This window comes from Haliaeetus albicilla, chromosome 13 (genome assembly GCF_947461875.1).
Source record: "Haliaeetus albicilla chromosome 13, bHalAlb1.1, whole genome shotgun sequence".
In the NCBI taxonomy this organism is placed as follows: domain Eukaryota; kingdom Metazoa; phylum Chordata; class Aves; order Accipitriformes; family Accipitridae; genus Haliaeetus; species Haliaeetus albicilla.
In genome coordinates this window covers 18915507-18943028 of record NC_091495.1, presented here as the reverse complement: position 1 = coordinate 18943028, position 27522 = coordinate 18915507, and the positions used below count along the sequence as shown (strand labels likewise).

The following is a 27522-nucleotide window of genomic DNA, read 5'->3' as shown; positions in this document are numbered from 1 at the left end:
AATGTGGGCTGTAGTTTGAAAGACTACATACATTCTCCTAAGATTTGTTCAGTTTAAATACTGCTTAGTATGTCTTTGCTGGTTATTTTTAGACTGGGACAGTGAGTGACTTCCTCTTGTCTGACCTTGAAAAAACTGAATGTAATGTCTACCAGTTTTATGCTTTAATTAAAAATAAGAAGAAACTATTTGATACAGGTGCCAACTGTTTCTTTTCTAATTTGTTTAAAGAGAGCTTCACATGATGTAGTACTAATATATGTGCAAAATACAGTTGGAAAGATGTACTTTAGCAAGGTATTTAAATGTACATTTTGGCTATCTGTACCTTGGTAACTCATTGAACACTTCTTGAAAGCCAGGGCTTATGTTAATATACTGTAGGTCTCTGTCCAGAACTTTCTACTATTGTAACAAATATCTTTGCGCTGTGCATTGCTACAGGAAAAAAAAAAATCTGAAGACTATTTTTTGTTGTAAAGATAGCTAAAAAATCTAATAAAAGTGTACGTGGTCCAATTTCTCCCCCTTTCCGAACCCTTGCATCACACAGATGCAGCATTTGTTTAATGTAAGCTGGACAGATCTCTAGCATACCATGGATCTTGCATGCATATTACATTTCACTAGAAGCTGTGAACTGGCTTTTAATTTTTTATTCTTCTGCTGAGTAGAGAAGAATATATTCCTGGATAGCTGGTCGATAAATTCTTCCAGCCTTACATATGCAATTATACTTCATGTATGCCTGACTGTCTCGTATGCATATACACATGCATAACATAACATTAAATAGCTAATGTATGCTTATAATGAAGCTGAAGCAAAAGATTATTATTTTTTGTTTTAGCCTGTTTGTTGCAGTCATTGTCTGATGAGTTTAGGGGCTTTAAAAGCATGGGAGATGATCAGAAGCTTGATCTTGACAGACTGGTATGCAACAGTGTTAAGATCTGATTCTGCCATGATTATATTACAGCCGAAAGAAGTCAATGGGAATACTACTGTAAACTACTTCTGTGAGTCAATGATAATAAAGGAAATAAACCATTAATTTTTGGAAACAGAATATGTACACTATTTTCTAACTACACAGTCATTCCCTAACTGTGGAAAATCAAAAACTGCATAGGCCTTTTCTTACAATGTATTGATCACTATGTAAGCCTGCGTAAAAAATTTCAAAGGGAAGTTTCATTGTCATGAGAGTCTATTTTGTTGGCGCTTAGATTGACATCTCTTTATTGATGCCCTTTTAAATGCACCCTTATAAATGCTTTGGGATCTCTTGAACCATCAGTCATAGTGCTCTATCTTCTGACTGATGCAGAAATGAATTTTTCTGACCGTTCAGATAACTCTGTCCAGCACTGAATTTGCAGTGGAGGTTTAATATCTCAAATTCAGCTGGAAACAGAATAACCACACCAATGCAATGCTATGCCTGAGCTATTTAAATCTGTTTCTTGAGATACTTAGCTTAGGCATTTACTTGGCACTGCACTGCACAGTGTAGGCATACCTTGAAGCCACTATTATCTAACTGGAAGTGAGCATCTGAAAAGAATACTTAGAGCTGTATGTATAAGTGAACAGAGTTTTATTTGCTCTTGAAATTGGTATTTTTGTTCAAGTTACTGAATTCAGTCCTTGAGGTAAAGGTAAACCTCCTAAGTAATCCAAAGAAAAGTAGAAATAGATAAAAGGGAACATAATTATTTTGCCTTTCCTGAGAGAAGGGAATTGATATGTCTGAGGCAAACCACTCTGCAGTGTGGGTCCCCGGTTCTTTTCTTTGTAATGTGTGGTATATGGCTGAAAGAGCAAAATTAGACCACTAGGACTGAGTATTTTTATTGTAAGATAAAAGAATCCCAATGCAAGGAAACTGCAGAATTCCATTATGGAGAAGAGGCAAAAAAAGCCAAATATAAAAACCTGTAAAACTATATTTTCCTAAACACCCCCTCAGACTCCTGTGCATCACTGAAATAATATTTTTAAACCAACAATGTGATGGGGTACCTGTTGCTCTGTTTCAGATGGTCAGTTCTCTGTTCAATAGAAAAACATGTTTGGATTATTGTTTATAGTTAGGGTTACCAGTGACCTTTCAAAATGTCTCCCACTTTACATTATTTCTTTCTCTCTGTTCTACCTTTTCTTCCTCTAGAATGTTTGTTTCAATCTCTTGAGTAAAAGTTGGTTTATGATTTGTTGTGCTCTTCAGGCATGGATATTTTGTTGTAGTTGTTGGGGAGGGAATAATACAATGTTTCGTGTGCTTTGTTAAGAATTCTTTTGTAATTAGAATTTTTGAACTAATAGATAGTTGACCGTCTGTCCCGTTTTTCAGGCTGCCATGAATCTTAGTCATAAGCCTTAACTTAAACCCTATAAAAGTGATATGATTTCAGGCCAACTGCAAGCCATTTACAGGCAATGAAGACACTTAAAAGGAATGGAGTCTTGGAGACTCCAAAAGTCCCTGGAGACTTCAAGTGGTATAATATCTTCCGTGTGACTTTTTATGGTTTAGTTTTAACCTGTTGCACATAGACAAAATTCAGTTTTATTAGATAGATGCAGGAGGGAGAACTTGAGGGTGTAGGTGAGGTGTTGGAAGTGGTATAAAGACAGGTCAAGGCATTTGTAGTGGGTTGGGGACTCAAAGTTAATAGGACCTTTGGGTAGACAGGGCTCTCTTTTCACTGGGATCAAAAGTTGACTGGTTGTAAGTAGTCTTGTCCTTGCAGGAGGTCCTATTTGTTCTTCTGTGCCTGTGAGGCTACTAGGGGATGAGCCAGGTCTAGCTCCTACTGCCATGCTGGGAGAAAACAGTAAACTGGATTGTGAAGGCAAGAACAAGTATTTGCAGGGGAGAAGAGGATTTTTTGACTGTCTCCAAGAAGAGGGTGCATGGAAGTACTTTCTTTAGGTATAGTTGATGTGACCGTGGGGAAAGTGATAACTAATTTTATGCTTTATGGTGTAGCACTGAAAATAGTATTAGCACAACTGTGGGAATTAATGTGAGAATGAGAAGTTAGAAAAAGACAAAGAGAGGTGAGAGGTTCTTGAGCCAGACTTGCTGGAGAAAATGTAACATGCAGCTATGTGGGGCTTGCTTTCTGCAGGTGCAGTTCTACGGGGTGATCTGTTGTAATTTTGTATATAATTGGGATTTTCCTGTCTTTTTAGTCTATTGCGTATCTTTAATATTGTAATTAATCTAAAATAATGCTAGAAATAGGAGAACTACTGATATTTTTATTTGGGTGTCATCTTTTTATAGGCTTTATGCTGTGTCTCCAGTTCTGTAGTATTTTATATGATATACACAATTTGAAGTTACCCTTTTGAATGGACGTGCAACTGAAAGCTATGGAGTTATGTTTAAAATGTGGTGATCCTTGCTTGGTCTAATTTTGATATCCAAAGAACTGAATTCATGGTGGTTGTATTAACATAAATTTCTTCTGAGAGGAAATAAAATAATTAGAGTTCCATAACCAGAAAGCTCTAAAAATCTGCAATTAGAAGAAAACTTTAAAAGAAGATGTGAAAAGACATAGCATCACTGGACCCCTCCTAATATGGTTTAGTTAGTTTGTTAAAAGGGAAAAATATAAACATGGACTATGCTTGTAGTCCTTATGTTTTTTTCATGATAACAATTCATTGCATTTTCCGATAAACTAAACAGATCTATGGTGTGAAATAAATTACTTAGAAAACAGGTTGGGAGTCTTTATGGCTATTACAGGCAGTATTGGGAGCAATGCGAAATGGCTTATTAAACTTATGGTTATAGTAGCTTAGCTTTTGTGGCTTTCTGTATGAACATGCTCTTTCTGTGAACACTGAAAGGATCTGAAACTCCAGGTGGTAGACTGAAGTTTCATACTTGGCAAAGAATGGTTCTCTGTTAGAGTAATGTAAAAGCAAAAATGTGCCTTGTCTGATTTTTTTCTTCTTTCTTCAGAAATTGAATTCACATTAGAATTCAATCTATGTGATTGAGAGATTATTAGGTTCTAACTCATTACAAAGTAATACATAATCAAATGGCAGTTGTGAAAATATGAAACAGGGCCCTGAATCTGACAGGAGGGAAAGGAGATGAAGTAAATCCAAAGCATGCATCTGCCACTCCCTCATACTCTTCTCTAAAACTTTGCTTATGAGTTCCAAGGGTTTGGGGTACAGCTGGTCTTACAGTATAATGAAGTAGTGCCTTTTCCTTGCCTGAACATGTGGCAGAAAGGTAGTTTATGATACTGTGAATTCACTAGTTTATTTACCAAAACATAGTGTACTGGAGTGTGCATTATGAGTGTTATCCCATTGCAATTTTCTTGTTTCTGTTCATTTTTCAATCACTCCTTCATTAAAATTTCCATTTTCTGTTTCTGTTTTATTCTTTTGGGGAGTATTTGCACCATGTGTAGTTTTTAAAGGGAGTTAAAGGCAATTACCTCTATGTGTAAAAGAACTTGCTTGCAAAGGTAATCAGTTTGATTATAAAAGATGTTTCTGAAGCATCTAAAGTTTGTAAAGCATGTTTTGCTGAAAACTTTCCTTTGTCAGTTGTTAATTATTTTTCTTAATTTGTATCATAATTAGCTCCTCGAGACCCAATAATGAGCTCCAACCCTAAACTGTAGGGATTTTACAAATGGAAACTTTTGAGATAATCTGTTCTTCAGAGCTGTTTTTTCAAGTATACTTGCAGGTGTATTAGATGTGGTCCTGGTTATCAGCTCTGTCTCTCTATTCCTTTTTGTGGTGGCCCTTTCCACCCCATTCTACTAATGTGACTGGAAAAGAGCAGTTCTAAAATCAGCCTTCCTAGGCTAAATGAACAGGGAGTTTGTGATGCTTAAAAAATCCCCCACAATCATGTGGGGTTTGTATGGGCTTTCATTTAACGTAGAAGTTCTCTGAGATGATTTCAAAATACATATATGTGTGCTTCCTTGGTTTCCCTCATAGAGGCTGGGCTCGAAGTCTGTCTTCAGCAGAGGCAGCTGTATGTTGGGAGATTGCAGGACACCTGCCACAAGACCGGGACAGATGTGAAGATTTGTAGTTCTAGAAGCAGGCCCGGAGCTCTCCCCACCTGCAACATCTGCTTTGCCAAACTCTCATTCATATTAAGTAAATCTACATTTTCTTTTAACATGCGGCTGCTGTATTTGTTTTACTAATGACAGTAGTCATTAGATGCTTTTGTATGGTGTTTCTAGTGAAAGCAGGTTGCTGGCAGCTGAATTAATTTTAAATAATTATTTGAACTTCACTTATTAAAAGAAGCAAATCTGCCTATGGGTGCAGAAGAGAAGCAAGGGGTTGTTTTCCTAGGGTATGTGTTCTGCCTAGCATCCTACTTCTTTCTAAAAGTACAGATTAGTATGATGAACTTCATACAAGAAAACATATGTACATAAAGGAAGAACAGCACTTACAGTAGATGAAGGTTTTGTTGGGAGTCTAGTTGACATATCTGGAGACACTTTGGAATTTCCCAGTTGATAACTATGGATTGAAATGCTGTTGCAATTATGGAATATCATCCATACCAACAGGATTCAAAAACATCATCGTTATCCGTATTGCAATACCAAAAGTAGTCTTTGTGTATAGTTTAATTTTAGACTGTTTGAAGAAGCCTGCTAGGGTACAAATGAGTTTTATGAAAACAGTGGGTTTATCTATTAGGAAATTCTTTGGAATAATTATCAGTTGGCTTTCAGATTTTAAAATTTTAATTAAAATATGTATGTAATTAGTGATCACTCTAAATGTAACTGGATTTTTATTTGCCCAAAGCAGTGGTGTGTGTCTTTATCTTTTAAGTGCAAGTCTCTCCCTCTCTCATATGTGTAATACATATGTTTGTATAAAGAAGGGGAACTGAAGATGAAAATTGGTTGACTGGACTGTCCCTCCCAGTTCAAATTTTTCCTGATTGACAGAATTTTGTTTGGATCTGTTGGTTTTCAGCAGCAGCTGCTCAATACTCTTGTTGTGTATTTGCAGGCCTATGGGAGCCTGTAAAGCTTTGTGCACTGTTGCTGGGAGCTGCAGTATGATACAAGTTTTCACCATCAGAGTCGGCTCTCTAAAATGTGATTTTCACCATTTTTCTGTTTCCTGATCCTTGCAAAAAACCTGTCACCTGCTGGCTTGCCTTCCACTCTCCTCCCCCCTCCATACACTTTAATTATTCTTTATGCCTCTGTAGATGACTTACACATCTGTTGTGAATTCTGCAATTAATTCTTAAATGGGATGAAATATTGTGTCTTCAAGGAACACTGGAGCAGATTTCTGTCTACAGAAATGGGAGGAAAGAAGAATCTAAAGGCATGGACAAAAGCTGTTCTACTTGAATTTAACATTAAGGTGTTTTTCTTAGCAAATGCCACAATAAGAGTTTTGGGTGGAGTTTTGAGTTTGCTGCCCCTTATTACTAAAAAGGGATTTACCTGTCTTTGCCTCTGAATTATATTTGACTTTTGCTGACAAAACCTTCAGCCTCTAAACCCCTGACTAAATTGTGTCTCATCATTACTAAAATAATACTAATTTTCTTCTTTAGCCTCTTGCATTATGAAGGGAACTTGACCTCCTTTTTCATTAACAGTATCTTTATGAGACATATATAGGAGTAATTAGAAACATATACTGGATATATTGGAGCTGGGAAGGGTTGGGAATACAGCCAGTGGTCAGAACTTTGTGGTGTTGCTCTTTTTATTTGTGTATGTGTTGTTTTTTAGCAGTGTTCTCCATCAGGGTATCCCTAATGCTCTGTGAAGCTTTCTTGGCTTTTACGTTAACAGCCTGGTGAACAAAAAAAGTTATCTGTTATCCAGAAAGTACTGAACCTCAAGAACCACAAGTGTAGCAGCTTAAGCATCATGAGATTAAAGAAGCTTTTGCATCTCTGACTATTCAGGTTAGGCAGTCTCAATATTAACTTCCTGAGATTATGGCGGTGTCCTGCTTTCGGCTAGGATAGAGTTAATTTTCTTTCTAGTAGCTGGTATAGTGTTATGTCTTGGATTCAGTATGAGAAGAATGTTGATAACACACTGTTTTCAGTTGTTGCTAAGTAGTGTTTAGACTAAGTCAAGGATTTTTCAGCTTTTCATGCCCAGCCAGCAAGAAGGCTGGAGGGGCACAAGAAGTTGGGAGGGGACACAGCCAGGACAGCTGACCCAAACTGGCCAAAGGGATATTCCATACCATGTGATGTCATGCCCAGTATCTAAACTGGGGGGAGTTGGCGGTGGGGTGGGTATCACTGCTCAGGAACTAACTGGGCATTGGTCGGCAAGTGGTGACCAATTGCATTGTGCATCACTTGTTTTGTATATTCCAATTCTTTTATTGTTATTCTTGTCATTTTCTTATTGCTGTCATTATCATTATTATTTTCTTCATTTCTGTTCTATTATGCTGTTCTTATCTCAACCCATGAGTTTTACCTTTTTTTCGCCAATTCTCTTCCCCCATCCCACTGGGTGTGGGGGAAGTGAATGAGCAGCTGTGTTGCTGGCTGGTGTTAAACCGTGACAAGAGGCTAAAATTCTTAGTCTAATTTTTCTTTGCAATTCTACAGTGACATTCACTGATGATTTGTCTTCAGATAGTAAAGGTTGTAAAGCTTCTGTATGACTAAGGAAGAAGAATGACTAAACACATTGCATACTTTTTTTAATCAAGAAGTTTGATAGTCATCAAATAAATCTGATGTGAATATTGGGGCATTCACTTTTACCACAAATTAAAAAAGAAGAAATAAAAAGGAGATTGTATATTTTTCAGTAGAGCTATTGTACTTCTGTTGGCATTTCTGGATGTTTGCTATGGATTTATATGGTTCTAAGCAGTAGATTTTTAGGAGTGGTATAAAAAAATGAGTCTTAGACTAGAATTTTGGCATATAAACAGGTGGGTTTGGGTGTATGTTGGTGGGTTTGTTTTTTTTAAAAATTCTTTGGATAAAATAACCACTCATCTCCAGACTTGAAGGATTAAGGTGGTAAATGCTTGGGCTCTTGTTTTGTTGTGACCCTTTCAGCTGGCACAGAACTTATTTTTGGATAAGATCTTACAAGAGACCAAATAATTTAAAACTACTTGTCTTGGGAATACTTTCAAGTGATGGCTGTAGAAGACTAGTTGATGAGAAGACCATGTTTAAATCTAGGGTTATCACAGTCTTGCTTATCATCATGGCTTCAATCCTGTAAAATATCAAAGTGGCTCAGAAGGAAGGGAAGTATTGGGTTTTTTTTGTTTTGTTTTGTTTTTTTTTAGCTTAAAACAGAAGAAGAGTTAATTCAACAGAATAGTCAATTAGAAATACATTGGTATAAGAGCAAACCTTGATGTTAAGCTCAACTAGAACTGCCTTTCTAGAGGCTTTTAGAATACTCTGGGAAGAAGGATTAATTTTGCAGAAAAATACCTTCTACTACACCTATCATTATGGGCTGATACCTTATTCCAAGCAGCAAATCTGAGTGACTTTCCAGAATTTTTTTTCTTTGCTCTTTTTTCTCTTGGATAGTCTTTCTTGTTTCCTTTTGTGACTGGTAAAGAATTCTGAACACTTCTAACTGAGCATCTGGTACTGACAGTGACTTTTTCTTTGAGTAAGAACTGGTTTCATTTATCTGTGTTTTATTTACTGTGAAAGAAAGCTTTTCCCAACAGGTCACAGACTATCCCACCTGTAAGATGCATCAAACACTCAACAAAGGAATGTTCTACTTGTCTCCTACTTGGAATATATATTTCATAAGGATGTAAAATACCTCAACTCAAATTTAATCTGCTGTATTTGCTCAAGGAACTTAGCTAAAATCTAAGAAAGAGAAGGGTTTGTATTCAGCTGTGGTTTCTTGCCTGCTTGATTCCATCTACCAGATTCCAGCTGTAGGTCACAGCACAGGTCCTTTGAATAGGGCAGCATGGCTTTAAGCGATATATTCAAGGATATTCCTTTGTCCTGGAAACTTGTGAAGTTGATGATTCTTTGATATTTTAGTAGGGAAACCATTGTGGGAGATCTTGTGGTATAGCATTAATCATCATATTAAGACTAATTCATAGCAGTGCTCTGAGCATCAAAGCATTAATTCTTGTTTCCATGGCTTTCCTATGTAAAATATTGACTATTTAGATCAAGATATGCAAACCAGTGTAATGGTTTTCTGTGAATAAAAAGGGAGATAGCACAAGTCATCATGAGATGGAGTCAGCTTCTGAAATTAATTTTCAACACCAGGTATTACTGTTCTGTCAACTCCTTGTGAAGACAGGACAACAAATAATCTTTAAAAGACCTTGTTGCAAGTCTTTCCTTTTCAGTGTGACTTTCGTGTGGGCCACATTAAGTAAAAGGATCAGTAAATGTAAAATCTTACATTTTGGAGATGATAGAAGCCAAGCTTCTGGGTGGGGCATGTTTGTAATTATGAGAGGTTCTGTGTTAAGGAAATTCAAGCAGGAGGTGTCCATAGACAGGCCATTACCTGTGGCTTTCTGTTGAAATAAGGTCAGACATAGACTGTTAGATGTACTAAAGTTTTGATTTGCCTTAGGAATTTTGTTCTTTTACTGTTTACACTAAAAAGTAACTGCCTCCTTTCAAATGGATGTATGTAAGATTTTTGCTTGGTTGCTCAGCCTATTGCAGTTATTGAAGTCTCTTGCACGCCCCCCCCCGCCACGTCCCCCCCAAAACCCCAAACCACTGTGTATATTGTCACTTTCCATCACTTCTAGACCAGTAAAATTAAAAACATCTCTAGTGGAGTGTAATAATCTAGAGAAAGTACTTGGTGTTGTTTTTAGGGACATTTACCATTAAATTAGGCTTTCATTTTAATGTTAAAGAATATTATACTTTCCTTAAGTATTTCAAAATGAACCGTTGTGCTAAAAGAAAAGATTGTAGGGTATTTGCAGGATCAGAAATTTTTGTCTGTTGGAAAGCTAACAACAATGTTATTTGGATGGTATTTGAGAAATGTGCCTCAGACTGTGACCTGTGATACTTTGAAAGAAAGTTCCATTAGATATTAACTGATGTTGCAGAGATATTTTGGAACTTGCAAAGGATTTTTTTTGTGTTGCCTTCTTTTTTTGTATGCTTCCTAGAATTGGCCTTAGATGTGATGTAAGCCTTAGAAATGACTTGAAAGTAGATGATAATACTTTCATATCTAAAGCTGTTAAATTCATCCACAGCCATTAAAACACCCTATGAATGGGCACTCCTGTTTTGCTGTTCTCACCTACTAGAACAACACGTCTTTGAAAAAACTATATTCTCTTGTTTCTGTTGCACTGGAGCTCCAATCTTTCATATTCTCAAACTGATTTTACTCCCAGTGAGGGTGATGATGCTTACTGTTCTTGCTAAGCCCTACCTAGATGTAGTTCAAAAAGAAGTAGTACAGATCCTTAAATCAAAGTATTTTTCAGCTCTGGTCCTGTCGTCCAGCATGCTGCATTCCCTTTCATGTTGGCATCATCATCAGATTTAATAAACATCATCTCCTTTCCATCATAAGTCTTTCAATGAAATGCAAAGTCATATTTTACCAGAAGAAAACACAGTCAGTGCATTCTTCCTGGATGAAGCAAGACGTGAACTAATCTTTTTTTGAAACTTGCTTTCCAGTTAGCTCTGCACACATCTGATAGCAGTTGTATCTAGATTATGTTTCTGTAGATTGTTCTGCATGGTGCTCTCACAAAACACTGCAAAAACCTTTCCAAAGTGAAGATAGGACATCTGTTGCTTCCCTTTTATTTGCAAGGACAGTTATCTAATTTCTGTAATGATAGTGAAAAAATGTAGTGTATTCTTGTTGAATCGATGTAGGCTGTTAATTGCATATGTGTTAGATTCTAGGTGCACACAAGTGGTTTGCTTATGTTTTCTAGTATTTGTGTGGAAACTTCATTTCAGTTAATTGATCTGTAGTTCTGTGGTTGCTTCTTTTTGATGAAGCTACGTGTGGGCACATACTTGATTAAATAGTAAATGTAGCTCACTGAATAAAACCAATCTGAAGTTAGTGCATGTGATCTCCTTAACTTGCAAGTGTAAAGAGAAAAGAGGCAGTAGAGACAGCATCTGAGAAATGGCTCTCTGAAGCATTTTGAGTATGTTAGTGAGAATTAACATTGCCTCATTTGCTCTGATGCCTCTTCTGCGGTAAGACAGAGTTGCAGAAGTTACCGTGTTCTTTCTGATAAGGTAGGATCAGAATTTTTGTACTTCCGAGCCTACCCATCTTTTTGATTTTGGCTGTGTATGGCCCAGTAAACATGTCTTTTGTTTCATTATATTGTCAGTGGTTTGTGTTAGAGCTCTACCAGTGATCTGATATATGAGGCAAGTTATTCTACCTTTGTCTACCTTCTTTTCACTGTTTGTTTTGTGTAGAGTTGGCCAGTTTGGCTTTGAGCTTTAAGTGGCTTGCACCAAACATAGCTCTTATGCTGGGGCTATAAACAATTCTCAACGATATTAGGCTGGCAAGAAGACTTCTTGGCTATCAGATTCCCTAAATATGGAAAGCAATGAACTGCTAAGGGTTTCCAGTATTTTTGCTACTGGCACCTGTCATATGCCCACCAGCCCACAGTGGTGAGAGCTCCAGGGACCATTCCTGCCAGTGAAACAATTTGTGTCACTGTTTCTCCTTTTGCAGCTGAGATTTTTGGTTGTTATGCAAAGATTTTGGTACATGACTTAAAAAGCGTGAAAAAGTTGGTCATCTCTGGCCTAGACACTAAACAGTTTTTCAGTGACTTTTGTGTTCATAAAATGCTCGTTCATCACCGTGAGACCCAGCTGCTGTTGTAATTGATGTTCCAGATAAACAGGAGACAGGAAATAGTCACAGATCATGAACATACATGCTCAGTTGTCATAACCTCAAATACCTGGTTCTGAAACTTGCTCACCTGGAGGCTTACTGTGAGACTTTTCCACAAGGGAAAAATTAAACATTAAAATAGGTAAAAATGACTAAATATTGGTGTATTAAAACTAAGATTCATCCCAGGTATCTGGATGCCAGGGATAGGGAGCATGTAGCCGTGTTACTGTGGCACAGGTAGAGGGTTGTGACCTGCAAAATTCTACACAAAGTAGAGAATTTGATGGCTTTGACTAATTGATATTATTCTAATAACACACTCAAACCACGGCATTTTGTGTGTATATTTTCTGTGTTAAAATGGGAAAGAAGATAGTTGGCACAGATCCTAAAGTTTCTTATGCTGTTGTGAGAACTGCTAATCAAAAGAGAATGGGCCTTCTGCATCTTTCCCACCTTTTGTCCTTTCCCAGAATCATAAGGATGAGTATTTCTAGTATTCACATCGTCTTTACTATGTCAGTCATTTGTACGCTGTAGAATAAAGTTAGCGTCTGCTACTGTCTGTAACTGCTTAGCACATTCTTCTTATCTTCATTTTTAGCTGTACGTCCTTGACCCCTGGACCTAGCTGTGACCGGTTTAAGCTACATATCCCGTATGCTGGAGAAACACTCAAATGTAAGTTAAAAACTATTGCTATTGCATCTTGGCCTTTCTTTCAGTGTTCTGTATTGCATTGTTTTCCAGTGTGTCTAACTAATTTAATGAGTTTTGAGATACTTCTGTATGTTGTTTTTTCTTAAAGCTTCAGCTCTAAGAACATGCAGCTTTAAGAATATCTAATTTTTAAGATAAGTTTACAGTCTTCCTTGATATTACAGATTTGAAAATGAGTCCTAAAAGCCAAAAGTAACCCCCCCGCCACGTCCTCTCCCCCCCCCCCCCAGTATTTCTAATAAAATGTTATGTCTAAGACAATCTCATAACCATTTTTAGACTCACTTATGATTTGTATATGCTTTGTATTGTTTCTTTCTCTTTTAGGAAGAATTCTTTATTAAGCTCCAATAAAAGAAGTCAGTCTGTTATTTTATTAGGTATCTCTAAACACTTAACTGGTATAATTGACCAGATTAGAGAAATGTGACTTTGGTTTTTCTGATTTTTTGGTGTGGTTAAATCCTCCTTAGCCTTGGAGGATCTGTAGATAGCCGGCTCATTTTCCCACTCATCAATTAGTTTGTGTTTTGTTTCAAAGGGTTAAAATAAAATCTGCTTTTGTATGTTTTTAGAAGGTAAAAAACAGCTTCCTAAACACTTGAGTTGCTGAAAAATTGTAAAGATGTATTGTGTTTTTTTTATCTCTAACAACTGAAATATGAGAGAGGATGAAGAATTTCAGATAAAGTAAAATTTAAAGCTTGGCAATTTTAGATTTAGGGCAGCCCTAGTGAAACCACATCTGGAGTACTGTGTCCAGTTCTGGTCTACTTAGTACCACAAAGGCATGGACTTATTGGAATAAGTGCAGCAAAAGACCACAAAGATGATTGAGAGACTGGAGCATCTGTTGTACAAGGGGAGGCCAAAGAGGGCTGGGGCTTCTCAAGAAGAGAAGGCTCAGGGGAAATCTTACAATGTGTATAAATACCTGATGGAGGGGAATGAAGAAGATAGAGCCAGGCTCTTCTCAGTGGTGGTCACTGAAGAGAAATGGTCACAAACTGAAATACAGAAAATTCCATTTACATGTAATAAAAAACCTTTTTTGCAAGTATGGTCAAACAGTGGACCAGGTTGCGCTCAGAGCTTCTGTAGCTTGTCTATCTTTATCCTTGGAGATACTCAAAACCCAAGTGGACATGACCTTTGGTAATCTGCTCTTGTTGACTCTGCTCTGAGGTGAGGGATTGGACTAGGCAGTCTCCAGAGGTGCTGTCCAACCTCAGCTATACTGTGAGTCTGTGAAAATATGCTGTCTGGAGGAGCAATTACTTGGTGTGAGCAGAAATGTTAAACATTTAAAACACACACTGCTTTGATAGTATCCATTTAGTTGTATTCCTTCTGTAGTAGTTTTTCTTGTCATAATGTAGTGCACTGGAAGTCCTTCTCGTTTATGAACAGAAGTGTCCTGGTTTCAGCTGGGATAGAGTTAACTGTCTTCCTAGTAGCTGGTACAGTGCTATGTTTTGAGTTCAGTATGTGAAGAATGTTGATAACACTGATGTTTTCAGTTGTTGCTCAGTAGTGTTTAGACTATAGTCAAGGATTTTTTCAGCTTCTCATGCCCAGCCAGGGCACCTGACCCAAACTGGCCAACAGTGTATTCCATACCATGTGACGTCCGGTCTCGTTTAGGAACTGGGAAGTGGGGGGGCAGGGATTCGCCGCTCGGGGACTGGCTGTGTGTCGGTCGGCGGGTGGTGAGCAATTGCCCTGCGCATCATTTGTACATTTCAATCTTTTTATTACTACTGTTGTCATTTTATTAGTGTTATCATTATCATTATTAGTTTCTTCTTTTCTGTTCTATTAAATCGTTCTTATCTCAACCCAGGAGTTTTACTTCTTTTCCTGATTTTCTCCCCCATCCCACTGGATGGGGGGGGGTGTGAGTGAGCGGCTGCATGGTGCTTAGTTGCTGGCTGGGGTTAAACCACGACAAGAAGTCAACACAATTAAACTTCTTACCATTAGAAGTATTTTAAAGCTTCCATTTGGCACCTATAAGGAAAGTTGTCATTCCCAGAAATTGGTTTGGAAGTTTGCTCATGTGTTCGAGAGAGGAGGTGGTCATAGTAGACTGATACATGAGCCTATTTTAACTATTCTAGAAGTATGAAATCATGGCTCAAGAGCCTTAGTAATAATTCTTTTCCAAAAGATAAAAATGGAATAAGTCCTAGCTGGCAATTATTTTAAGAAAAAAAGACGTGGCTATGCATTTATTCAGAATTTTCAGTAAGTAATGGTTCTATTATATGAAGCCAGCTACCCTACCAAGTAGATTTTTTTTTTCCCTTATTTAAACTTTTTTTTTAAATTGTAATATTGTGTAGCAGACTCAATCTGTTGATTCTTGATGTGTCTTGCAATGTGTACTAGATTCTACCTGAGACTGGTTTGATGGCTACGATCAAGATGCAGCAAAAAGAAGCTTAATTGGATGATGTTGCTCTAGAGAATGGAATCATATTTTCTATGGGACTGTAGTAACTCTCTCATTTATCACCATATAGGGCCCTGTTATTACATTCTGAGAGCTTTAAGTCTTGTTTTTAAGTAGAGGCTAGAATTGCTCCTGATTCATAAAGGAAAATTAGTAGATTAAAATGCCCATGTGCAAGGACATAGGCATACAGACTACACTAATACACTAAATGACTGTAGTCCAGTTAAAGTACCTAGAAATATGATTATGGACTACACGATAAACTTCAATATTGAGAAATCAGCTCCCCGCCCCCCCCCCCCGCCACCGTTCTTAGATTTTTGAGTATCTCGTAAGCAATTAAAAAAAAAGAACTATAATGCTAGTGCTGTTTTCCACCTTTGCAAAACGCAAACCACACAATTTAACCATGCTGTATATTTTAATATGACCAACTGAAAGTGGTGTAAACAAGTGTATCTTTTCCAGAGGTACCTAATAATAGCAATGAATTCAAGTAATAATAATCCTCCACATTTCAGCATTACATGTTTGAAAATGCTGTGCATCATTCAGCCTCACAGCATGTGGAATAAATAGTAATGTGAGCAGATTCAAGAAAGCTTTAATAATTTTGTGTTTAGATCTATAATGATGGCAGGGGAAGATGGCCATGGTGTGCAACCAGAGATTTGTAGATACTTTGTTGTAGGCTGTTGCTAGATATGTTATCTTTCAAGGGCAGAGTATTTCTGCAAAGGAAAGTTGTGAAATCTGCCAGAATAAAAAGATTGGCTGAAAATGTTCAGGATCTCCAGTGTAGGTCTTCATTATGTGGTGCCCAAATACAGGCTGAAGTGTGTAGTTCCTTTGTGGTTTGTGTTACATCCACTTTGCATATCATCAATCATAACCACTGCCACTGCACAAATACCCTAGTATGAATCCTACTGTGTTGAAAATTGTTGGTATGCTAGTTTAGAGAAGTATAACTGCATAGTCACGGTCCTGTTTTCCAAAAGACCAGGAAGTTTCACTGTTTTTTGAAAAGGGGGAAAGTGTACTTGCAGGCAATGCAGTGGCTGATTACCTGTAGTGTAAAGTAATTGTTTTGTTAGCTTCAGTAAGATCAAACATCCTTTGAGTTAAGAATGGCTTGTTGGTAATTTTAATACATTTTCTTGAGATCCAGTTAGCTATTTAATAAATTTTTTTTCAGATGTCACGTTCACCTTAATTCTTGCATGTATTCTGAGCTGCTGGAATGTTACACTGAACATTTACTCAGCTCCAGCTGGGAACATTGGAGATACCCACAATTTTATATTGGAGAAAATATTGTGTCGGTATTGGAGATAAATTTGTTTGTCATACTAATTTTCTTCCATCACACTTCAGAAATTTTTAAATGGTGCTTTCAGAGAGACACTTTTACTTTATTTTCTTCTGTAAGAGAAACCATAAATTTTGTGTTTTCATGGCCAGAAATGGTTGGAGAACTTGAACTTACTCTTACTAGACTGTCAATTAAAATCTGAGACAGCTGTATTGTTTTTATTAGTTCATCTAGCACTCAGTACTGGTATATTAACCTCAGTGCTTTTCTTTATGTTTGAATTTTTCAAAGCTCTTAATAGGACTTTTAACTCCAAGAAGACAGTCTGTAATACCTGTAAGAGGTTGAATCTGTGTTCCAAGTACAAAATTTATTCTAAGCACTCTGGTATGCAGAGCTGTCCTTTATTGCGAACTGGACAGCTGTATCTGCTGGGTAAAGTTTGTTATCCTTTCTGGGAGAAGTATTTGTGTATTTTCAGGTGAAGCGTTTTGTAACTCTTGCAGACGTATTGCTCTTCCTTGCTAAAACATCAAGGCAGATGTCACCGTAGAAATTGTCAGGATAAGCAGAGTTATAAGCTGTAGTAGTCTTTATTGAATAATATTAATAATTAAAATCCATCATTAAGAATCAGTTCCTTGGTCATTGCAATTTTGTTTCAGCAAACCCTGGAATATCTTGGGTTTGACTTTCTATTTTCACTCAAGCTTTCACTGCTGCTTGCTACTAAGAGAGCCTGACTCTTATGTTTTTATGCCTGTGCTCTTCACATTTTCTTTTTCAGGCACTGATGCCTCCCTCCCTCTCCGTCCTTGAGTGCTGTCATCTGGAATTTCACAGTGATTAAACAATGTGTTGCCCTTGTGATGCTACTGTTCTCTGTGGCCTCTTGAACTCTAGTATTTTCATCTTCTGTCTGATTTTCACTGTTTTTATGTGAGTGGATTACAGTTACGGGTTCTACTGCCACCACTTTGGTTTCCTTGATCCCGAAGAATGTTTCTTTTGTCTCGTTTGAAGCTTAGTTATTCTTTTTTTGCTTCTGATTTTTGTTTCTTAGTTTCTTACTCATTTTAGTTACAGACCTTAGAGGGGGGAAATTACAGTTTTGCTGCCTAACTAGTCTAAGAATATTGCCCATAACATACTGTACAGAATTTCATTTGCTTTTGTTCCTGTGATGGAACTCTTTCAGTAAGTTCATCTAGTTTTCCTGTGGCTTTCTACTTTAAGGAAGTAATTAGAAACAAAATGATAAATATGGAGAAGAGTCTGACCTCCTTGTTGCCCTTTTTTAAAGGCTGCTTTGCAAATTTGTTTGCTAAACAATTGTTTATTGTGCCAGTCAACAATTGTAAAAGTGTTTTTACAAGTTATTGTAAGATTCAAGATTCTCATAACTAGGTTCCTGCAATGTGTGTGCCAGTCTTCTCTGCACCTTTACGTTATTTTGCATCAGTTGTGGTTTAGTTGAGGCTCTTAATGGGAAAGACTTTTTGGTTGCTGTAATTCAGATTATACTTAGGTGATATCATTACCTATATGGTAAGTGTCTTTTTGCTGGGTCATGCAAAGTACCAAAGGTTTTGCTGGGTCATGCAAAGTACCAAAGGTTTTTCTGGGCAATATGTTTCCTGAAGTTTTGCTGAGTCTTGCTTTACGTGGCAGGAGTAATGAATCTTCTTCCTTTGGTAACCTGTTTGTTATCTAATGAACGTGCCTAATGGGCAATGTTGAGAGAGTCAGTCTAATCTTTTTATTATATTTATTTATTCTTAGAATACAAAGTTTACAACAATATTTTCCCCTTTTAAATAATCACTTTTATGTGAGTGGTTTGGGGATTTTTTTGATGCTTTTCCTCATGTTCTGGACTTCCTTTGAGCAAGTTAATTACAGAAGTTTTTGCAGGTGTAAGTCTTAAATAGTAGATTTCTGCATCAAGAGAAGTGACCGTACAAGTATCTATGTACAACTGTGGTCTTACAGAGGTTTAAAAGATTTTAGGTTAGGCCTGCACATTGGTATTACCATAGTGCCTTCCTACTTTGCTCTTTCTTCTCCTGTTTGGGCTGCAGTTACTGGTGATGGTTTACAGTCCATTTGCCTGAATGTATTTGTCCTTAAATTTCACCTTTCCTTTCCTCATCTACTGAGTGTCTCTGTTATAACTTCTCCAGTGTTGCCTGTCTTTAATTTCTACCAATATCTTGTCCTCTCTTGTATTACCTGTTGTTCTCATCTTTGACCTCTTCAATTCTAGTACTAAAACTTCTGAGAAAGCAGTTGCCTGTCTACAGAAGTGCAAGTAACTAAGATTGTCCCGCTGCCTTCTTGTTCAGCTTGGGATGCAGCTCGTTTACTTTTACTCCATTTTGCAGATTTGCCCACTTTACAACAGAATATAATTTCTCTTTCTGTACACAGTCTTACACATCTTTTTTGTTTTTTCTTCTCCTACAGCAGCATTTGTCAGTTGAAGTTAAAGGAAAAAAACCCAAAACACACCTGCAACTCCTTGCCCAAGAACCAAATAACCATCCTGCAAATCCTTCCTATATCTTTTTTCTTTTATTGGAAAAGTGGGACTTGATTCACTTGCCTAACTATAGGTGTCTAACTCTGAGGTTCCCTAGGGTATCTTGCTTGGCCTTTTCAGCTACTGATCCAAAGGGCACTGATCTCTCTGAAGAACCTTGTGTCATAGCTGCCATAAATGTGCCCTGAGGCATCTCACTAGACTTTCTGCCTTTCCTTTTCTGATACCTTGATTTGCATGTGAAGTTAGAAATGAAGCTGAAAAGCATCCTGGCTTTTTGCTACCAGATGTTGTCTCAAAGCTTCAGAAATATTTCTGACTTCCACTAAACAACCTGTAAAAAGTTGAAGCTACACTTGGTTTAGTGTAATAGGACTATTGATTATGAGCAGGTGAGCAAAGGTCCCACAGTATTCCCAGACACCATTTGAGGGTAGCTGTCCTCCCCTGTGGGAAAAAGTCCTGCTTCAACAGATCATTTTAAGAGGAACTTCTGAGGTTTAATTATCCTTCTCTACTTGAGAGAAGAATAGCCTGGCAGCGGCAGCACCACGGGGAAAAATAGAATTATCCCTGTGTCTTCTTCCAGTAGTAGTTCTGTATTTACCAAAGTTGTACTGTCATTTCAGGAGCTGTATCTTTCTTGCCAACCAATTAATAAGAGGCTCTATAGGTAGTGCGTTACTACATTTGACTTAAAGCCTGTAGAGCAAAAATCTTTATGGTGGAATCCAGTAACAAGTCAGCAGGTCTGCATTTAGTTCACTTAAATCCTTTCATACTGCTGACTACCCTGAGTTAGTTTCTTGGTTGCATATCGTAGCGAATAACTGATTCTTTTTGTACCTGTAAACACAATTAAGAATGGCTGGTTCAGGTAAGAATTTGTTTATAGAGGGGACTGCTCAGTGTTTTGAGTCTACAATTTGTGTGGTTACTAGAAAAGATAGGTTAGCATTTTGAATAGATGGATAATATAATTCTCCTTACTATCTTTTTCTTTTTAATATCCAATAACAGCAGTTTCTTCATTTTCCCAAAAATGATTCTGCACAGAGGATTGGTCACTTGCATCAACACTGTTCTCTATTAGCTGTGAATGCATTTCATGATCAAGTTGCATTTGGATTTTTTGTTTGTTTCTTAAAAGCCGAATGGCTTGATCTCCTTCATATGATGAATTCCATTCAGACTGGTCTAATTCCAGGCTGCAGGGGACACACATGTTTATTCTACATACTTAGTGCTGACTTAGAAATTCTTGGGGTCAGAAAAAGCTGAAGAATATAGATATCCTTTCAAAAGTAGAGTTTAGGAAGCTATGATATGTTGCTTCCTAATTTTGCTGCCCTTAGGTAATCAGGGATGTTAATGCTGTGGCACTCTCAGTACAACATCTTTCAGTACTACCAAATTTACAGTATGGTTAAAAAAAGAAGGAAAAATACCCCAAAAATGAAGTTACCAGGAGAGGAAAAACTGTATGTAGTATAGGCCAGTGGAAAGCAACTATAAGGATTTAAGAAATACTCAGTTTCAGAGTTACACTTGTCTTGCTTGTAGTCAATCCTTACCGCTTTGTTAGACTTGCTTACGCATTTTGATAGATTAGAAAAGAACAGTATATGTGTGTGTTAAAAGAAATGATAGATTTAAGTATTAATATTTCTATCTTTTTGTCTATTGGGAGCATATTAACTTTTCCTTTGAAATCCTGTAAAGCAAAATATTTCAAAATTTAATTCTGTTTGCCCTAGGAGAGAAAAGGAAGAGAAAGTAATATTTTTGGATAATGAAAAGCAAAAGATGTATAATATATCCTTTTTCTTCTAAATTTATCGTTGACTCCATAGCTTTAACTTTATTGAAATAATTTTAAATTCTGTAGTAGTATTTAATTGGAAATGTAATTCCACTGAATTATTGGCTAGTACATCTACAGAAATGAGATAAATACGGTCTGTGTCTGAAGGTTTTGCTTGCATTGTTCTTATACTGGAATGGTCATGGTCAGTAGTGCTGTGGAATGCCACACGGTTTGCCTTCTCTCAAGAGAATAAGGGCAAACAGAGTTGGAACATGAGAAATTACTTTGTTGCTGGAGATGCAAGGAAAAGGTTATTTGTTTCATTTAGGTGAGAAGGGGAGAGAATGCAGGATTATATTGGTTTTTTGGTGGTTTTGCTTTCAAAATTAAAATGGTAACCATTCTCAGACTCTAAGCACGATAATTTGGCAAATGGCTTTAGTGGTTAAAAATCTTATGTTTTCACCCCAGCACAATTATATTTGCAAAGGGTAAGCCACAGGTAGTATCATGTCAGTATTAAATAAAGTAGTTGTTAAAAAAAATGGATATATCTACTAGGTCAGCACAAACTGGTAGCTGGTGATTCAAAATATTTAACACCTTATATTTTGTAAGCTCACTGCAGAGACTAGTATTAATATTTATGTGAAGTAAAACCAGATTGACTGTTGTGTTGGCCATTGTGATTCTTTAAATATCTTTTCTTTGAGTGTATAGAAGTGTTTTTTATTTATGCGTTCTAGCCCTGCCAAGCAAACTGTTAACTGCAGTTTTAATTTCTCTGGTTTGTGGCATGTAACAAGAACAAAACTTGGATTTAGGATTGATTCACTTAGTCTTTAGTCAGACTTGTAATGGTGTATTTTTGTTGAAAATATATAATTTATGAAAATATAGCTCATGCTCATAGTTGCAAATAGGGCAAAGTCATTCCTTGGTACCTAAGCTCTCTAGAGTCAAAGGTGTTACTTTTTCTGCCCTAGTATTGTAAATTAAGCAAGGCATAAGAGAATGGAAGGGGAGAGGATGGAGCAGAAAAGTTACAGAGGCCAGGGGTCACCCGGGTGAATGTCTAATATGGTTCAAAAAAAGGTTCTTTTTTTCTTTCCTTTTAGCAACTAGATGAATGTCTTTGGATTCATGGCAGAAGTGAGAGTTAATAGAATAAGATTTAACTGAGGGGATGCTTTTTTTTTCCTTTTTGAACACGTGAAAAAATTGTTCTAAGGTCAGACCTTATCATCTTTGCTAGTAAGAGGCTGCATTTACCTGATGAACTGAAGACCACTGATGATAGAGAAGCACTGTTTTTTTCTAACTGTTTACATGGAAGCGAAACACCATTTTGTTGTGAACTTTTTTGTCTTTATTGATTGTCACCCAGCCTGTGTGAGGTTTGATTGTAGCAGAATAAATTAAGGTTTACATTTGTTAAAAAACCTATGGTACTGTAGGAAGGAGAGTGTTAATGATTCATTAAATGATGTGTTTCTGGTTTAGTGAGAAAATCAGGACAACAGCATGATTTTTTAGGTTCCACAGGGTTGTAAAATGTTTTGAGTATTGTCTCAGCACTAGTGTTTTGTGACTGATTGATTACCAGGCACTGAAATAATAGTTTTGTTTATTTTGAAGCCTGGAGAACCCTTCAGCCATGTACTATGTAGCCTTTTGGAAAATGACTATACTATAGAGAAAAATAATCTTGTGATACATATTGGCTTTAATGCTGATATATTTGGTCTCAAAATGACTTTTACTAAAGGGACTTGGGAATTTGGATTTGTGGCATGTTTACCCTGGGCAACTAACTAGATGCAGTTATAGCAATTATAAGTAGTAGTAACAGAAAATATTAATATCACAATATTAATTTTGACTCTGGATTCTCTCCCTTGTACTGAATAGTTGTTTGATATCAATAGGTCATGAAAAATTTTTAAACCAAAATTTCTGCACAGTTGGTCACTTGCTGTAGATAAGGAGTGATACGACACTAATATTAAGTGGAAGAAGGGGTGTGATGGAAGGTAGTAAAGAAGAACTATGAGCATGTGAGAGAGGTAATAGATTGGTTTGGCCTGCTGCAACCATGAGGTGGCTGACCTCAGTGTGGCCACCCATCATAGCTGAGTGGTCAAAGAGGATACTGTCCCCAGCTGTTGGCCCTGGTCCCAGAGCAGGAATCACTGCATGGGATATGCAGCTGACCTGAACCCCGAATTGTAAAAGTTTACCACCTAGCATGTTAAACTAATAATGCCAACTTTAATTTACTGTCATACTTGAGCACTGTATATGATTATGTTCTGGAAGGTGCTGTGAGTTCTTTTCACTTCACGTTGCTGTAGAACTGAAAACGCTGGGGGAAAAAAGTTTGTACCTGCTTCAATCTTCACATTGCACCTACTGTCACAACTCTCCTGAGGTTCACCTGTTACTGTGTAGCTTGCAGAGGTGAATACAGTTTATTGCCAATGTCACTCTCTAAGCAGAGTCTTGGAGCCATCTCATGATATAAGATTCTGTAATAGTTTTTCACTAAATCAAACATGGAGGTGTAACATAAAAAATATGCAGTTACTCTGATCCTTCTTTTATTCTAAGCAGCTCTTTGTAGCATTTATGTAGTTGGAGTGCAGCTTGTAGTGAGCTGAGCTGTAGCTATGAGTCCTCTGTTTTGTCAGCTCTTTTAAAGCTGGAATGCAGAGAACGAAAAGCATGCGACTAGCAACTGGGATGTGAAAAATGTGTGTTAAATGAGCTACTTAGCATCACGTAAGAATGTGGCAAAAACACAGATACAATTCTTTCCTTCAGAGTAGCATTAGGCTACCGAAGGCACAGGCCAGGCTTTTTCATTGTGCTGTGTTCTAAGTTATTCATAATGCCTCTTTATCTATGAAGCAAACCTCAGTCAAAGAAAGTATTAAGGTGCTATCCCCTTCAACATGTAACCTCAAGAGTTGCCTGCTCTGTACATAGAAATTGGTGAGGTTGTTGTAAAGAGCCATACATGACTTTTTAATTGTAGTAAATATGAAGAAAAGGGTTGAGTTACGGTGGCATAGGAACCATCCAGTCTAGTAAACATCAACTTTTCTGAATTCTTCGTTGCCGTATTACAGTTTAGGCAGCCTAGTAATTATTTTCTCTTACATAATATAGGTGCGTTTCCTGTTGTAATTTTATGTGGTTTCATCAAGAATTGGTGCCTGTTTTGTTCTTCTTTTAAATGAAATAAAAAAATCGATTTTATGTTGGCTGTGTTGGATATTTTAAGTGGCAGACCTCTGCTCTTTCCTGCACCCCATACTTAACATGTGTTCCTGACATTTCAGAAAGAGAAAGGAAGGTAGGAGTGCAGGTAGGAGAAACCCACACTGTGCTCTACTGAGTCGCATGATCAGTGAGTTCGTGATTTGGAGTGATACTGTAGAGCATACCTATCCCAGACTGGCCGTTGGCTTCTTGGTCATGAGCCCTCATCCTCTGCAAATTAATCTTTATGGCATCCTTGCTTCCAGCTAGAGCCAAGATAAGTTTACAGAATATTAGAAATTAAAACTGTCATGTTGAATGTCTTGAGATGGTGACATCACTGAACCAGTGATGTGATGCTTTAAGATTTGTTCAGCTAATGCTTTTCTCTAGTTCTGCATTCATAATTTTTTGAAAAAATAAAAAGTGGTTTAACTTTCTCTGAACAGAATTGTTTATAAGGCGTACCACACTGGTTTTACTTTGCTGTGTAGATTTTAAACAAGTGGTAACAAATAGTAGGTATTGACTTCTTTCTTCTAATGCCTGCTACCTCACAAATCTGCTTTATGCAAAAGCTCGGAGCTGTTCTTTCATACCTTTATAAAGAGGAAAGAGTGATTGGGAGGTAGACAAGTAATGCTAGATACTTTTTTTTTTTCCTTGAATTGTGGGTGTTTTTTAAGAGCTCACATGTGGATGACTGCTTCTTTACCTATATGAATTCTGAAGTATGTTTACCAGTGAAGTAATATAAGCCAAATTTCTTTGATCTGTCACATCAGTAATTAATTTTATATCTTGTGACACTGGCAAGATGAGAACTCAGTGCTGAGCTGTGATGGTTTTATATTTTTAGTTAATTTTAGTCTCTCCATTTAAATGTGTAATACTGCATTTCTCTTGGCCAGAATTTGGATAATTGGAATGATTCCTATTGAACTGTGTATTCTTCCTTCTAAGAGTTGTGAGTGGCAAGGAGAAGAGGGAGTAGGTGCTAAGTTTTAAAAGCTCCAGTATTTTGAAAATCCTGATCTTAGTAGTTTGCATTTGACTTTGACTTAATATGCAAAACACAGCAATCTAAATGTAGTCCTTTTTTAAAATAAGATCACTTTTCTAACTTGGTGTTTTGAGGCAACCCTCAATAGTGTTTGAATTGCCATTTGAGATATGAAGCAATAATGTATTTCGTGTTTCATTGCTTGCAGAGGCGGAAGAAGCTATGCCTCAGGAATTTGACTTCATTCCCCCAAACATCTGATGCTTATCTTGCATGTGAATTTTTGTAAAAATTATATGGCTATATACATGAAGTATATTTAATGTAATGATCAAATTTTACATTAAAAATGTGTATCATATGTACAATATTTTATTTATTTATTTATAAGCACATACATAAAAGTGCAAACAGTGTTTTCATTTATTACTTTTCAGGGGATATAATTTTCAATGCTCACTATCCTGACCTGCCACCAGATTTTATCTTTGGAGAGGATGCTGAATTTTTGCCAGATCCTTCTGCCTTGCATGTAAGTACTTCACTGTTTGAGAACCTTATACCATCCAAAGAGACTTGGCTTTTTTAGAATAGCTTCAGCAATAGGAATTTGCTAACAGTGCAGAATAAAGAAAAAAACCCCAACTTTCATCTCACTGTTATGTAAGTATAAACACTTTGTCTTCTAATAATCCATAAATGTAAGGGTTTTAAAAAATAATTTAATCAAGACAAGATGAAATTTACAATAACTGTTCAGAGTATCTTTAAGAAAATGTCTTTTTAATATCTGTCCATCCTAAAAGATGATCTGTTTCAGCAAAAAGGATTGCTCTATTGTGTCTTTGAAAAGCATTTCATTCCAGAAAAAGTAGCACAGTGTTGTGTAGTGATGTTGATTTTTGTTTTCCAATGAGGAGGGATAAAACCAGGTTGTATGTTGTTGAAACCACTGTGTCAAAGAAAGATATCTGCTCACATGTGGTAGCGTTACCATAAAGACAAAGAAATGCCCTTTTAAAAGGTGGGAGGGTCAAAAATTAGCTTAATGAGAAAATATTTTTACACAGTCTTATTACTATAGAAAAAGGAACACCACAACCTGAAACCAAGCATTTTGTTCACTATTCAAAATTAGCCTCAAGTAGTAAAGCCTTGTTTGAAGAAGCTGACAATGGTTATACTTTTAAAATGCTTCTCTCTCAGATGTTACTAGTAGTTACTAAAGCCACACTAAGGTATTTTGAAACCCAGAGTGTTTTTCTCTTTTACTTTCCCCCTATCTTTGGACTTCATTCTGCTGCCTTTGCAGACCTGCAGCTTTGTTTCTGAGTCAGCAGTATCATTTGTCAATAGGGTTTGGGCATATTTTTTCCAATATGTGTCCAGTGCCTGTGGTTATGGTGCAGAACTTAGTGGCTGTGTCAGAAAACTATGCCTTTTCCATGGAGCTCTGCTGCAATTCCTGCTTGGTCACCCACACAGTAGGTTATGATATCATTTTTTTTTTTTTCTCAAAATTTTCAGCTTTTATTAGAAAGTTGACCCAAAAAGCAACTGACACTTTAAAGTATATTTTATTATATAGGCTACCTGTAAGGGTATATGGGAATCACTGGCACAAACAGGCACCTGGGAAATGTCTTTTAATTGAACTTCTCATGGCCGAGGGCCTTGCTAGAGGAGAGGCTTTTTGCATAGTCCTCTTCTGCAGCCTGTTTGGTGCTTTATTAGCATGGCTCCAGTGCAGGTGGGTGATTGATGAGGTATGGGAGCTCCCCAAAGTAAGTCAGAGGCTGTCATGCTCTATGTTCAGTTTTGGGGTACAGGTGTCATAGGGGAAGAATGTGAGGCAGTGGCCACAGAACTGAACATGTCCTTCATATGTGACGTGACAGATGTGTTGTTTTTTGGTTTTAGCTGTATTCACTTCACATTAAGTTATACTGAAAAACTACACAATCTTAAAAGAATTGGTTTTAATAACTATTTTTAGCATACCTAACAGAATTTTTAAAAGGTGAATGTCTTATTTCTTTGTTTCCCCCAATCACTTTCCCATTAAACTCACAAAATCCTTTCGGAAGGATGCATGGTGCTGCTGAATAGCTATTTTGTTAGGCCCATTTATATAAAAGGTTTTATTTTATATGACAATTCTAGAATTGTTTTCACATTCTTTTATTTACGAGTTCTGCTATTCCCCCTTTTCTGTTTTGTAGTTTTGCAATCTTACAACCTCCTGAGAAGTATTCACACTAGTAACTGCTTTTGGCAGTTGATATTAAAGGAAGAGGAGAACTTTTTAATGTGCTGGAAAGCTGAAATTAATAACAAATAACAAATGAGATATTAAATAAAGATAATTCGGGGCATCTTGCAGAAATGCTGTTCAGATGGAGTTTGATAAGATGCCATATTTCTCATGTGAAAAGAAGTCACCAGCACTAGTGATCCACAGGGCAACCTGCAAGGATAAAAACATCCTTAGTTTTCTT

General features: G+C 36.9%; 1 protein-coding gene across 2 annotated transcripts in view; it reads left to right on the top strand.

Moving 5' to 3' along the window:
- Window positions 1–27522, top strand: part of BABAM2 (BRISC and BRCA1 A complex member 2) — a 179944-nt gene that overhangs the window by 9594 nt on the left and 142828 nt on the right. For both annotated transcript variants that reach the window (XM_069800335.1, XM_069800336.1), the window contains exons 3-4: window positions 12520–12596; window positions 25462–25556. In XM_069800335.1, coding sequence (XP_069656436.1) covers window positions 12520–12596; window positions 25462–25556 — 172 coding nt within the window. The remainder of the gene's footprint in view (window positions 1–12519; window positions 12597–25461; window positions 25557–27522) is intronic.